This window comes from Elgaria multicarinata, chromosome 8 (assembly GCF_023053635.1).
Source record: "Elgaria multicarinata webbii isolate HBS135686 ecotype San Diego chromosome 8, rElgMul1.1.pri, whole genome shotgun sequence".
Classification (NCBI taxonomy): Eukaryota; Metazoa; Chordata; class Lepidosauria; order Squamata; family Anguidae; genus Elgaria; species Elgaria multicarinata.
Window position 1 is genome coordinate 6,727,501 of NC_086178.1, and position 14,877 is coordinate 6,742,377.

A 14,877-nucleotide genomic window follows, 5' to 3' on the forward strand; every position below is an offset into this window, starting at 1 on the left:
GTGGAGTTTGTGTTCAAAAAGGGGGAAAGGATGTCAATCTTTGCAGGAATCATTACAATTTTGGAAAGGAGAATAAAGGTCCCGGGGGTGGGGTGCACTGATTAGTATTATACTTATTATATTATGATTATGTAGTATTTTAAGTTGATGTATTGTTATTATTGTATTGTGTTTATGTGATAGTTAAAAAAATTTTTTTAAAAAAATGCCCACTTAATGGGCCATGTGGTTGTTACTGCTTCCTTTTCCTCTCCCCGTGCAAAGAATCATAGAATCATAGAACAGCAGAGTTGGAAGGGGCCTACAAGGCCATCGAGTCCAACCCTCTGCTCAATGCAGGAATCCACCTTAAAGCATCCCTGACAGATGGTTGTCCAGCTGCCTCTTGAAGGCCTCTAGGGTGGGAGAGCCCACCACCTCCCTAGGTAACTGGTTCCATTGTCATACTGCTCTAACAGTCAGGAAGTTTTTCCTGATGTCCAGCCGGAATCTGGCTTCCTGTAACTTGAGCCCGTTATTCCGTGTCCTGCACTCTGGGAGGATCGAGAAGAGATCCTGGCCCTCCTCTGTGTGACAACCTTTTAAGTATTTGAAGAGTGCTCTCATGTCTCCCCTCAATCTTCTCTTCTCCAGGCTAAACAGGCCCAGTTCTTTCAGTCTCTCTTCATAGGGCTTCGCCGATCGACTGCAAATCACTCAGAAATCGACCAGTAAGTCCGGCCCTACCTTCTGCTCATCCCTGCTCTACGGGAACATCTTGACTCCCCTTGGAATTGGCAAGAGGGCGTGGCCTTCTGCGCATCCGGCCGAAAATGTGACGGATGCAGCAGCACGGCGATGCAAAGATAGGGGGGAAAGTCACCTGTTGAATTTCTGCCGGTCGTGTTTTGCTGTGCTTCCTCCATGGGCTTCTGTTTCCTTATTGCAGCCTTCCCCAAGCTGGGGCCCTCCAGATGGGTTGGACTACAAGGCCCATAATCCCCGGGCCTTGTAGTCCACCCCATCTGGAGGGCCCCAGCTTGGGGAAGGCTGCCTTACTAGATCCACTTCGTTACCACTTTCTTTTTCTTCATCCTTCTTATTATTATCTACTTCATCCCTCTTGACTAAACTTCAGGCTTCTTCCACGTCTCCAACCTTGCTGTTGCTTTCTCTGCAACCTACGGCCTTGTGACAGGCTCACCTCTCCCTCCGCTCCCTCCGAACGGCAATTATTTAAGCAGCATCAAAAACTTCAGAGCCTCCAACCTGTAATCTCCGACCCTCCGTCTTTCCTTTTTTTCCCCGGTCTTGATGTGCTTAAACTGGAAACCCTACACAGAAGCAAAGCTGGTTCCTTTCTTTTTTTCTTTTTAGAATCTCCTTCGTACATTTACCAATTCAACAGTTATCTCCAAAGGGGAAAAAAAATTACATGTATTAAAGACACTAATACAATCAAAGCAAAGAAATCTCTTTAGACCAACTCTAATACTTCGCTTCCTATATTAAAATTGTAAATTATTAGTATTCCAGGACTGAGTAGGACAAAGCATTGTTCTGCAAAATAGAAAAACGCCTTATAATTTCCCCCTCCAAAAATATCTATTAGCTGAGAGCTGCCAAGTTATTTAAAAATGTAGTACGCCATGCTTTTTGAGACACCTTTCTCAGGCTTCAAATCACTCATTCTACAACTCGTAATTCCTGATGTTGGTGTTGATTGGTGGTGGATGGTGACTCTGATGTCAGTGGGGCTGTGAATCCATTCTGGGTTTCAGTCAGACCCCACCAGAACTCTAAAGGAGCTCTCAAAAGGGCTGAAACCTAGCCTCTAACACTCAGCACCTTGGACAGCTCCCTTAAAGTTCTAGCTGGTTCTGTCTGAAAATGCAGAAAAAGAGACAAGCGCTGGCATTTATAATTCCCCCCTCCTCTTTAATGAATTATTCTATGCTAAGCTCGATGCATTTCAGATATGAACTAGGGGTGTGCACGGACCACCCCCCCGATCCTCTTCGCGCCCGATCTGCAAATTGCGGATCGGGCCCACTCTGCCCCGCCTCGATCCGCCTAGGGGCCGCTCCTCTGCGAAGCTCCAGCTCCAAATCGGAGCTCCGCAGTGGCGGGGAGTGGCGCCAGGTAAGGCCCCCTTCTCTCCTCCCCCTTACCTGTGTCTGTCCCGGCCCATCCCAGCTTCACTAGAGCCCGCGGCTCAACCAGGAACTGTAGGCCCCAATTGCGGCCTACACTTCCTGGTTGAGCTGCGGGCTCTAGTGAAGGTGGCGACAGGCCGCGACAGATGCAGGTAAGACCCCCCTCTCCCTTGCCCCCTTACCTGGCTCTCCCGCCATCGCCGCATGGATTTCCCCCTCTTCTCTCTACCTGGTTCTGATTGAAACCCAGAACGGATTTGCAGCCCCACTGAAATTGGAGACACCAACCTCCACTGATGACGCTGATAACGGTTCAGGAGCCGCAGGAGGAAAAACAACAACCCCCAACGTGGCAATCTTATGGGGCACCACCAATTCCCCTAGGTCCATATACTTCAAATGTGATTACACACGGGATATTAGCACGCCCGGGGAGCATCATTGGTTTGAGATGGGGAATGGTATATAAAAGTTATATGTAAATAAATAAATACACAGAGATTCTGAATTCAGCCACGTTCAATGGCTATGAATGTTCTCCGTACATTGGCTGAATATTTGCTTTCTGCTGATAATTCTTTTCCATGTTTGATATCTGCCATGAGAACATAAGAACACAAGAAGAGCCCTGATGCTGGATCAGACCGAGGGTCCATCTAGTCCAGCACTCTGTTCACACAGTGGCCAACCAGCCATCGGCCAGGGACCAACAAGCAGGACACGGTGCAACACCACCCTCCCGCCCATGTTCCCCAGCAACTGGTGCACACAGGCTTACTGCCTCGAATACTGGTGGTAGCACACCACCATCAGGGGTAGCAGCCATTGATAGCCTTTCCCTCCAGGATTTTATCCAACCCCTATCCAAACTGGTGGCCATCACAACATCTTGTGGTAGCGAGTTCCATAATTTAACTATATGCTGTGTGAAGATGAACTTCTTTTCATTTGTCCTGGATCTCCCACCAATCAGCTTCATGGGATGACCCCATTGGGTTCTAGTATTTTGAGAGAGGGAGAAAAATGTCTCCTTGTCCACATTCTCCATACCGTGCATCATTTTTACACCTCTATCATGTCTCCCCTTAGCCTCCTTTTTTCCAAGATTGTCCATTGATAATGTTTGATAGTCACTGTGCAGGAATATTCAATACTGAACAAGATTTGATTGATAATGTGTGGTGGTATTTAGAAGTCTGACAGCTTAGAAGGGTTCACATTGCACCTCAGCTTTGGGGGGGAGGGCAAATCTGGCCCTCCTGGGGGGCTAATTGCCCAGACGGCTATGCCCGTTCCCCCTAGCCATGGATCATTTGGGGTTTTTCCACCTTTTGTTCAGATTCTTCCCCATTCCAAAAGGTTGAAAAATGCCTCACTTAAGGCTTCCTTACTGGCAGGAAGAGCTGATTCTTTGGCCACGCCCCCTTTTTCCTTTGGCCCCACCCACCACTGGAACGCAGCCCTCGAGAGCGTCTCTGAAACTGAATTCGGCCCACGGGGTGAAAGAGGTTTTGCACCCCTGCCTTAAAACCAACCAGCCAAGCCTGACCGGCAAGTCCTAACGCACTCAGGTAGGAGAGCAAACTGTCACAAAGTGCAAATTTCAATTTCGGGCCTCAAATTTCAATGTCGAAACAGCGAAATTCGACAAATTCCAAACATGTGCCAACACGGGGGTCCGCTGCAGGTGCTTTGAAGGGGAGCCCTCCCCCTTCTGGTTAAAGGTGGCCTTGCGCCACCTTGCTCACCCTCTGGTTGTAGACGGTAAAGTTGTCGTACAGGTTCACGATGCACTCGGCCTTCTTGAGGAACTTGCTGTAGGAGGCGTCCGTCCACCAGTGCATGAGGTTGCCGTGCCGGTCGTACTGGCCTCCTGCGGATCAACCAGCCAAGGGATGGCAAGCGTCAGTCCCACAGAGCGGGAGGCAGGACTTAGAAGCCCTGGCGTTGCCCGCCACCGTGGCTATTTCCTCCTACTCAAGGGTGGCCTCAAAGATTTTGCGGCCTACGTGGAAAATCCAAAGGGCTGCCTTCTCTCCTGTTCACAGGGCTGGTGCTACCATAGAGGCCACTCAGGCGGCCGCCTAGAGCGCCAAGCTAAGAGGGGGCGCCGGGCGCAGCACAGCACTCTCTTGCATTGGGTGTGAGCCGGCCCGGCCCGAGGATTCAGCTGGGCCTGGGCGGGCAAGATGGCGCCCCACGCCCGCCCAGCTGAAGCGAAGCCAGGGATGCTGGGGTGGGGGTGGGGCGGCTCCACGTTCGGACTTCCGGAACGTGCCTGGAAGCCCGAACGTGGAGCCGCCACCCCCACCCCAGCGTCCCTGGCTTCACTTCGGCTGGGTGGGAGCGGGGCGCCATCTCGTCAGCATGAGGGTGATGCGAAGCAGGGATCGGGGCTCAGTTTGCTCACTGTTGTGAGCGGCTGGGCCTCCAGCACTCCCCCCCCCAGCACTGAAGAAGAGGAGGAAGAAGAAGAGGCAAGAAGAAGCAAGCAGCAAGCACCAGGAGGTGGAGAAGAAGAAAGAGAAGAAGCGAGTAAGGTAAGACTGAGGTGTGTGTGTGTGTGTGTGTGTGTGTGTGAGAGAGAGAGAGAGAGAGAGAGAGAGAGAATATATGGCTGAATGCGGTGCAGGGGGTCTTTGAGTGAATGCATGTGTTCATGCGTGTGTTTGTATGGAGTGAGTGATGCTGAGTGTGTGTGTGCGCACGCGTGTGAGTTGGGGGGGATGATTTGAAGGGGATAATCCTATTAAATAATGCATTTTAGACCCATAGACGTTCCTTTCCCATTTGTTTGCTGTAATTGGCATGACGTATTTCTTGCTCTTTAAAATAAATTTAGCAGTTTCAAGTTTTGTGCTTCTTATTTTTTTTCCAGGAAACATCTGTTCTTAAAAATCAAAGTTGGCATTTTGTGTGTGTGTGTGTGTGTGTGTGTGTGAAAGTAGCTCACCTTGCCTAGGACGCAAAATAGTCTGGCACCGGCCCTGCCTGTTCGTTGACCCTGGGTGACATCTCTCCCCCGCCCCTGAGCTCCATTGAAATGAATGGGGAGGGTGCTGTGCTCAGCAACAGCTCTGGGTTTCTTGTGGGCCCGCAGGCAAGACAGCCTCAACCAGTGGAGACAGGGTGGCTCCGATTCCGGCGGGCTGGCAGTGCGTCCTGCTTTGCAGATGACAGTCCTCTACTTGATGTCACCTTCCAAGTCCGGTTTAAAGAAGGTCAAGTGGAGCAGACAGACAGACCGGTCATCCGGCCACCATCTCCCCCCACTAGGGTGGATATTTAAATCATAGTAATTCCCCCCCTTAAATTTGCAACTCTACATATGAATTCACATAAATATTATGTGAATGCACATTTTTTGCCAATCCGTGTCCTCTTCGGTCCTGGGTTAATTTTGTATGTGGGGGGGAGGCCATGCATTTCCTCTTTCGTTGGCAATGCGTAAGTGGCCACCCTAGGCTGTCTGTTGATTTGGGAGGGGGGCAGGGGGCAACTCACCCCAGTCGTCGTAGCCGTGTGTCAGTTCGTGACCAATGATTGTGCCAATCCCACCGTAATTCAGGGACCTGTAAGTGGGAGACAGACGTTGTGGGTTGACTGTGATGCTGGAGGACACGGAACTGGGTGTAGAGTGACCCTGCCCCCCCTCCCTCGGGCACCCACAAATAGCAAGTTGGTGCCACCAGTGAAAGGTCCCAGGGCATGAGCAAGGCCACCTCCCTTCCCACACAAATCCTCGTTTTGGAAAGAACAGGAAGGTTCTCGCTTTTTTCTGAAAACAGCACTTCCTAAGAAGCAAGCCACAAAAGTACGCCATAGCAGGTGTGGGGCTAGGGTTGCAGGGGTCTTGGCAGGAAAACTATCAGGGTGGCCCGATCTAGGTGGGGAGCACATCCCTGATAAAAAAAAAAAAACCACGGGAATCTTTTCTTTAAAATGAAAGTTGCCAGTTTAAGCACTCTTTTCAAAAAGCACAATCACCGTTAATTTGCCCAGGGCCTAGGTAGCAAAATAGCAGGAATTGGAGCAAGGCTGGGAGCGTGGGGTGGGGGGTGGCGGGTGGAAAGCAGTGAGATAGTGGAGCCAGGACTCACGAGGATGCAGCACCGGCACTTTTTAGCAGCACCGGCACTTTTTAGCAGCGTCGGCACTTTTTAGCAGCGCCGGCACTTTTTAGCAGCGTCGGCACTTTTTAGCAGCGCCGGCACTTTTTATTAGTAGGGAGCCTGACATCACCATAGCACTCTTCAAATACTTAGAAGGTTGTCACCCAGAGGAGGGCCAGGATCTCTTTTAGATTCTCCCAGAGTGCAGGACAACTGGGAGCCATATCTTCTTTTGCATCGGGTCACGCTAGGCAGGGCTCCTGCAGCTTTAACTGTTGTGAGGAAGAGGGAATTCCACCAGGTGCTGCATGCGTACCAATGACCCCTGCTGAAATTCCCTTTTCTATACCACTGTTAAAGATACAGGAGCCCAGTCCTCCTTTCCATAGGGTCACCCTAAGTCATACCCCTCCGGCCCTTGGGTCATCAGGGCCAGGATCTCTTCTCGATCCTCCCAGAGTGCAGGACACGGAATAACGGGCCCAAGTTAAAGGAAGCCAGATTCCAGCTGGACATCAGGAAAAACTTCCTGACTGTTAGAGCAGTCCGACAATGGAATCAGTGACCTAGGGCGGTTGTGGGCTCTCCCACCCTAGAGTCCTTCAAGAGGCAGCTGGACAACCACCTGTCAGGGATGCTTTCAGGTGGATTCCTGCATTGAGCAGGGGGTTGGCCTTAGAGGCCCCTTCCAACTCTCCTATTCTATGATTCTACGATCTACCCTCCCCCTTCAGAATACCCTATTCCCTCTGAGCTTAGCTGCAATCCTCACAGCAGCTGAGGGGAAATGAATTTCCTCAGCAACCACATATTGTTCCCTGTGGTAACGCAAATTATTTTGGGGTGTCCTGGTCTGGAATGGCCAATTAAAACCCTTTAGCTTTACAAGAGACCAGCTGCTGGGGAAGATGAAAACTGGTTGGTTTGTTGAATATATTCCTCACAAGGAAAGGTGCCCAAAACTCCGAGCCAAGAGAACAGACGGCTGGGCTGAAACCCTTCAGCCTGAATCGTCACCCAGGGCCCGATGCTAACTCCCCTTCCCGCTCTGCATGAAAATCTGGGAAGATGGCACTTACTGTGGAAACTCTGGGTCATAGAGAGTGGGCTGAAGGATCCCCGCTGGGAACACTGTGGGGAGATGAGAGGAGGATTATGGGAGAAAAATGGCTCTCGGCAAACACAGAGTCAGCCTGGATGACCCTTCAGAGATGGGGGACGCTGCAAACCTGTGGTGATAACCATTCTTAGGGAGTTAATGTATTTTGGAATGGGGACGTCATCGCCGATTTGTGATCTGATAGATTATTTCACTGCCTGGCTCCAAATCTTAGCCTGAAGAAAGGAGGACTAAGTTTCTAGTTCTCATGGTTATGGACATAATTTTTTTTTTAAAGTTGAGGTGAGCTTCCTCGTTCCAGCTTCTGGGATCTGAGGAAAGGAGCCTCTCCCAAAGAATGCAAGACTAGCAGAGGCCTAAGAAGAGATCTGAAAGAACTGGGCATGTTTAGCCTGGAGAAGAGAAGATTGAGAGGAGACATGAGAGCACTCTTCAAATACTTGAAAGGTTGTCACACAGAGGAGGGCCAGGATCTCTTCTCGATCTTCCCAGAGTGCAGGACACGGAATAATGGGCTCAAGTTACAGGAAGCCAGATTCCGGCTGGACATCAGGAAAAACTTCCTGACTGTTAGAGCAGTACGACAATGGAATCAGTTACCTAGGGAAGTTGTGGTCTCGTTAGAACAACTCTACTGGCTTCTGGTCTGTTTCTGGGCATGCATAAGATTGCAGCACACATATAAACAAAGATGATGGGGTGTCTAGCAACTGCATAATAACGGTGCTATCTGGTGTACATCCATGAAAAGAAGTAATGGCTGTGCATTGTTTATGCTAAAATAAAGGAGGGGATGATAGTCTGGAAAGGCTGGTTTAACTTTAGAGAATCGCCTGCCTATTCTCAGTTTTCTCTTGAAATCCTGAGGACTGAAAACTTAAATTCTCTTTAAAACCCTGAGGACTGCAAACTTACTTTCTCTTGTTACCCTGAGTACAGGAAACTTACATTCTTTGGTAACCCTGAGGACTGGAAACTTACTTTCTCTTTAAAACAATAACTACTAGCCAAGCAGGGATTCTGTCCTAGTTGCGATAGTCCTCAGTGTGCAACAGGATTGTGGCAACGCAGGTTCCTGATTCCCAACCCCATATTGAAATATTGGACCAAAATGGCAACCATAGTTTGGAAGGAGAGGAAATGAACTCCACCAAAAGTGCTGCAGCCTTCCCTTCCCCTGTGAGACATTCAGCCACGACCCACGAGAGAGCAGGGGAGATTTCACTTGACCGTACCCATTTGGTTCTTGTTGGGAAGGTAGTAAGCATTCAGCGCCTGGGGAGGCAACAGCCACCTGCAAAGAGACAACACATGTTGATCAACAGAAATCCCAGCACACAGAAAAGTCCCAGGGGTAAGGTGGCCGTATGAAAAGGAGGACAGCTGTATCTTTAACAGCTGCATTGAAAAGGGAATATCAGCAGGTGTCATTTGTAAGCGTGCAGCACCTGGTGAAACTCCCTCTTCATCACAGCAATTAAAGCTGCAGGAGCCCTGCCCTCTTTTGTATCTGCTCACACTAGGCAGGGCCCCTGCAGCTTTCACTGCTATGATGAAGAGGGAATTTCACCAGGTGCTGCATGCACACAAATGTCACCTGTTGAAATTCCTTTTTCAATGCAACTGTTAAAGATACAGGAGCCTTGTCCTCCTTTCCATAAGGTCACCCTACCCAGGACATCCTTGACTCCATTTCTCTTAGCTGCTGGAGGCAATGCTGCCTCCCCACCCGGAGGATAAGAGTCGCACAGGGAGCAAGGAACACGCTCAATTCCCTCAGCAAAGGGACAGACAGCAGTGGTACTAGTGCTGCCACGGGAAACGGAAAGTACTGCTCCATGGGTGACTGTAGCAGCTGCTAGAAGTGTGAGCTACTACAGTCATTCAGAGTCTTCTGACCACATGGAAGCCCATATGGGACCCAGGCCTGGCGACATCATCTTCTTTGTTCTCAGAACAACTAGACTCAAGCCACTGATCCTGAATGGACTCACATCCACCTGATTTTAGCTGTGCTGCAATGGAGGTGAGTGACTCTGGTGCCAGTGGGGCGGTGAATCCGCTCCGCCCCACTGACATCGGAGCCACCTGCCTCTGCTGCTGTGCTGGGAACATGTGTTTCTCGACTGGTTAAAAAAAAGCAGGCAGAATATTTTTCATCCAATCGATTTGGTTCAAAGCCGATAATGTCCCTGTATATCCGGCAGGTGTTGTGCTCCTGCTGGCCACCAGAGGCTGCCCCAACCCAGTTGAATGAACAGATGAGAAAAAGACGGGGGAACAGCTGGAAGGGGGGGAGGTAGACTCAAACTCGGACCCCTGTGTCAGCTTTCTGGAGGATTTCAGAGCAATCTCTCCCCCCCTTGCCCTCCCCCGAGGAATTTAAAGAGGCCCGGCTTACGGAGGAAGTGGCTAGCCACCCAGGCACGATCCATGCGTGTTCTAGCAAAAGAAGAGATACCTACGCTGACTTGTCCACCTCCTGCCGGATCTTCTTCACGGACAGCTTAATGCTGAACTTGATGCTGTTGAGGATGTTCTTGAAGTAGGTTTTCTCGTGGACTTCGAACTGCGGAAGAACGCAGTGGAGGTTCAACACATGGGTCATGGGAAGTGACTTAGATCAAGGAGGGCAACCAGGGTGATCAGAGGTCTGGAAACAAAGCCCTATGAAGAGAGACTGAAAGAACTGGGTGTGTTTAGCATGGAGAAGAGAAGATGGAGGGGAGACATGAGAGCACTCTTCAAATACTTAAAAGGTTGTCACACAGAGGAGGGCCAGGATCTCTTCTCCATCATCCCAGAGTACAGGACACAGAATAAGGGGCTCAAGTTACAGGAAATCAAATTCCGGCTGCACATCAGGAAAAACTTCCTGACTGTTAGAGCAGTATGACCATGGAACCAGTTACCTAGGGAGGTGGTGGGCTCTCCCACACTCGAGGCCTTCAAGAGGCAGCTGGACAACCATCTGTCAGGTACGCTTTAGGGTGGGTTCCTGCACTGAGCAGGGGGTTGGACTCGATGTCCTTGTAGGTCCCTTCCAGCTCTACTATTCTATGATTCTATGAAAGAGCACCTGCTACATGGTCAAAAGGTCCCCGGTTAGCATCTCCAGGTAGGTCTAAGAAAGTCTTCTCTCTGATACCCTGGTGATCAGCTTCCCATCAGTGCAGGCAAAAGGGGGATCAGTGGCCCTGTCTCAGTATAACGTAGCCCTGTAAATTTCTGTAATTATTGTTTGTATAAATGTGTATAGTGCCTAGGGATATCAGAGAAATCCACAATGGTATCAAATGAGTTCAGATTTTATATAAATCTGGCCTGTGGATTCTGCAGCCAACTGCCATTGCCCTAGTTGGATGGATTCTGCAGAATTGTGGGCCGTTTTTCTAACCTTCCAAAATTTTGCATGAATGTAGTAAAAAAAGAAAAAGGCCATTTAAAAGGAACTGGCTGAAAATGCACGTTTTCCCCATATGCTAACGTGCAAAAGTGTGCGTTTTGGGGAAATTTGTGCATTTTCACGAGTGCGAATTTGCACGAGTGCGTATTTGCACGACTTCAGAAGCCAAAAAAAAATCTATTTCTGTCAATCGGCGGGTGATGGAACAAAGATGGAACAAAATCCATGAAACACAGATGGAATGGATTTTACACAATTCATAACATCCCTAATGATGCCGCTTAGTATATAATTACAACAGTGGTTCACACAAAATGAAAACTACAAAAATCCTCAAAATACACTGAAAACAATGAATGCTCAACAAGCCAGCAGGATAAGAGAGCACAAATGAGGTGATAAATTTCCTTAAAGATGAAAAATAATGGAATTTTGTTTTAAAGAGCTTTGCCTGATGCTGAGAAGACATTCATGGAAGTGCCGGGCGAGCTTCCTTGGGAAGGGAATTCAACAAACGTGGTACCACAACCGAGAAGGCCTTTTCCCTGGTTGCTACTTGCCTTTCTTTAAATGTAAATGTAAATTCGATCAATCAGTGAAATATAAGTGATTATTCAACTACAAGTTCTCTAGGGCACAATCCTAGGCATGTAGGAAAAAAGTACTACACATGGTGAAATTCCTCCTTCATCACAACAGTTAAAGCTGCAGGAGCTATACTAGAGTGACCAGTTTAAAAGAGGGCAGGGCACCTGCAGCTTTAACTGTTGTGATGAAGAGGAAATTTCCCCAGGTTCTCCATATAAACAAATGACACCTGCTGAAATTCCCTTTTCAATACAACTGTTAAAGATACAGGAGCCCTGTCCTCCTTTTCATATGGTCACCCTAGCTTTAGTGAATTAATTTGTTGGGCTATCACTCTTTGCCCTTGTTTATCCTTAAGGAGGTTCCCCCCAGGAAGCCTGGCTGGTGACCTCCTCACACACTTGCCTCGTATTCCTTGTCAATAGCTTCCGGGTTGAGCAGGAAGTCTGGGTATCCAATCATCACCATCATATGCTGCAGCTGTAAGAGAAGCAGGTTTTCAGATATTTGGTGTGCCTGGTTAGTGATCCTGGGGTAGCCACCACTGGATTCATTCCAGCCTCTGATGTGTTTGTGCAAACCAGAGGTTAAAGTGAGCTGAGGGACAGTCCAGGATACCTAGAAATATCCCTGCTTTTTCACTTTTGGAAAAAGGACCCTGAAAACAATAGCTCATGTCTGCACAGCTTGTGACACACCAAGCCAAATGCAGCCCCACAACCATTTTTAGTAGATATGAGGGGTCCCGAAGCTTCAATCCAAGTCGAAGCAGGCCGAATCTCATCCCGAATCTGGTTCAGGATGAGATTGGGCCGCCTCAGCCCGAAGTGCTTCAGCTGATTTGGCTCAATGGCCAGCTGCTGCTCCCCGCTCATCTGTCTGCAGGACTTACCTGAAGCCTCTACTCATGCTGGCAAGCTGGCCATCCTCCAGGAGAACCCCTCTTGCCTGCTGAAGATCTAGTGTTGTAAACTACGGCAGCTGGAGATGGTCTTTTCTGGCGGCTGCAGTTTACAACACTACATCAACAGCAGGCCAGAGCTGTTCTCCTGGAGGACAGGCAGCTCGCTGGCATGAACAGAGGGTTCAGGTGCATCCCCCGGATGGGGTAGGCAGCAGTTCGGTGGGTTCAGGGGCTGACCAGGAGGGGAAGGGCGTCCTATGGAATCTGGGTGGTTCCAAAGCTCCGCAAGTCGAATTGGGGCCAATTCGGAAGCGCTGAAGCAGCCTCCCAGGTGAATCGAGGGGGCAGCTGTGCACAGCCTTAGTAGGTATCATGTAGTTGGCTCTTTCAGAAGCACTAACATGGATTAAAATCCTCGTTCTGGGGCCCTTTAAATACTACCCGAGGGGTAGAGATGCCTGCAATGTTACAGGGGTGACATTTGAAATGACCCATCGTTAGGGATGTACGAGAAGTTCATTTCAGTTTGGTTTTTTTTAATATCAGAGTTTTGCCCAGTTCGCATGTCGCATACCGAACATGGATGTGGATGCGATCTGCGATCAAGGTCCACTCCTTTCGAAGCTTGCAATGCGATTCATGGACCAAAACCTAATCATCATTGCGTTTGTAAAATGCGTGCCAATACACCTTAACGGGAGAAGAATCTGTACACTGCAAAGACGTGCACAATTGATGCATACATTTGGGGTGGATGGGGAATGTACAAAATTAGACACAGGTGCTCATGCGAAAGCGAAAACCAAAGTGCGCTATCTGGTACGGACGTGAGCTGGATTCTGAGAACTTCAGTGGCCTCACCTTTTTCTGATTCGCACATCGCTACCCGTTGCATAGGTTGATTCTGTGGGTCTTTCCCCTGGAACTGGCGCTCCTTCCACTTGGCAAAATGCCAGACACATGGTCGGAAGCCGGGTGATCAGCCCCACCCGGATGTGTTGAGTCATTGAAACTTCACCCCCAGTCATGGGGAGGGAAGCGTGCCCCATGAGGCCAGCGTCACCTTCACAAGGCCCCGCACTCTACACGGGGGGTTGCAGCCTGAGGCCTGCGTTCCATTTCAGAGAAACTCTTGGGGTTCACGTGCCAGTGCTGGGCGGGTCCAAAGCAAAAAGAGGTGGGGCCAATTTTTTTTTTAAAAAAATACCAGCGTATTTTAGCTTAAAGCTCTTACTGCCAAGAACTAAGGCTCAGGAGATGCCTTTCCACTTTTTCGAATGCACTAAGGCTCGTAAGCCGCTGAAAGATTAGTGGTTGTGGAAAAGGGGGAGCCCTGGAAGGCCAAATCTGCCCCCCCAAACCTGACATTCTGCACCCCTACCCTGCACTGAGAGATGAAAAAGCCCGCCTTTTCATTGCCTTCTGTCTCCTTAGTTGCGAGCAGAGAAAGGTTGTTAAAATTCAGCAACGAATGGGAACTTAGTAAGAATCATGACACGGTCTTGATCTGTGTTGCACGACCCTCAGCCTGCAGCCTCTGGGGTGGGCAGAATTCTTCCTCAGTTCCTGGCCATGACTACCCACCTTGGCGCGGGCTGCTCGCCGGGTTTCTTCATCCATCCAGTCGAGTTCTTCCAGTCGCCGGTCCAGGATGTGTTTGATGTTTTCCACTAGCTGCTGCACCTGATCGAAAGAGGGTCATCAAAAACATAAGAACATACGAAGAGCCCTGATGCTGGATCAGACCAAGGGTCCATCTAGTCCAGCACTCTGTTCATAGAATCATAGAATCATAGAATAGCAGAGTTGGAAGGGTCCTACAAGGCCATCGAGTCCAACCCCCTGCTCAATGCAGGAATCCACCCTAAAGCATCCCTGACAGAGGGTTGTCCAGCTGCCTCTTGAAGGCCTCTAGGGTGGGAGAGCCCACAACCTCCCTAGGTAACTGGTTCCATTGTCGTACTGCTCTAACTGTCAGGAAGTTTTTCCTGATGTCCAGCTGGAATCTGGCTTCCTTCAACTTGAGCCCGTTATTCCATGTCCTGCACTCTGGGAGGATCGAGAAGAGAGAGGCCAACCAGCCGTCGGCCAGGGACCAACAAGCAGGACACAAGTGCAACAGCACCCTCCCACCCATCTTCCCCAGCAACTGGGAGCCATATCTTCTTTTGCATCGGGTCACGCTAGGCAGGGCTCCTGCAGCTTTAACTGTTGTGAGGAAGAGGGAATTCCACCAGGTGCTGCATGCGTACCAATGACCCCTGCTGAAATTCCCTTTTCTATGCCACTGTTAAAGATACAGGAGCCCGGTCCTCCTTTCCATAGGGTCACCCTAAGTCATACCCCTCTGGCCCTTGGGTCATCAGGGCCAGGATCTCTTCTCTATCCTCCCAGAGTGCAGGACACAGAATAACGGGCCCAAGTTAAAGGAAGTCAGATTCCAGCTGGACATCAGGAAAAACTTCCTGACTGTTAGAGCAGTACAACAATGGAACCTGTTACCCAGGGAGGTTGTGGGCTCTCCCACCCTAGAGGCCTTCAAGAGGCAGCTGGACAACCATCTTTCAGGGATGCTTTAGGGTGGATTCCTGCATTGAGCAGGGGGTTGGACT

General features: G+C 49.6%; 1 protein-coding gene across 2 annotated transcripts in view; it reads right to left on the bottom strand.

The window, feature by feature from the left end:
• Nucleotides 1–14,877, bottom strand: part of ECEL1 (endothelin converting enzyme like 1) — a 62,271-nt gene that overhangs the window by 7,143 nt on the left and 40,251 nt on the right. The window contains exons 7-13 of one of the 2 annotated variants that reach the window (XM_063131421.1): nucleotides 13,850–13,948; nucleotides 11,767–11,841; nucleotides 9,839–9,936; nucleotides 8,603–8,661; nucleotides 7,327–7,378; nucleotides 5,640–5,707; nucleotides 3,884–4,008 (exon numbers count right to left, since the gene is read on the bottom strand). In XM_063131421.1, coding sequence (XP_062987491.1) covers nucleotides 3,884–4,008; nucleotides 5,640–5,707; nucleotides 7,327–7,378; nucleotides 8,603–8,661; nucleotides 9,839–9,936; nucleotides 11,767–11,841; nucleotides 13,850–13,948 — 576 coding nt within the window. Of the gene's footprint in view, nucleotides 1–3,883; nucleotides 4,009–5,639; nucleotides 5,708–7,326; nucleotides 7,379–8,602; nucleotides 8,662–9,832; nucleotides 9,937–11,766; nucleotides 11,842–13,849; nucleotides 13,949–14,877 lie in introns of both variants that reach the window. The other variant, XM_063131420.1, reaches the window with a different exon arrangement.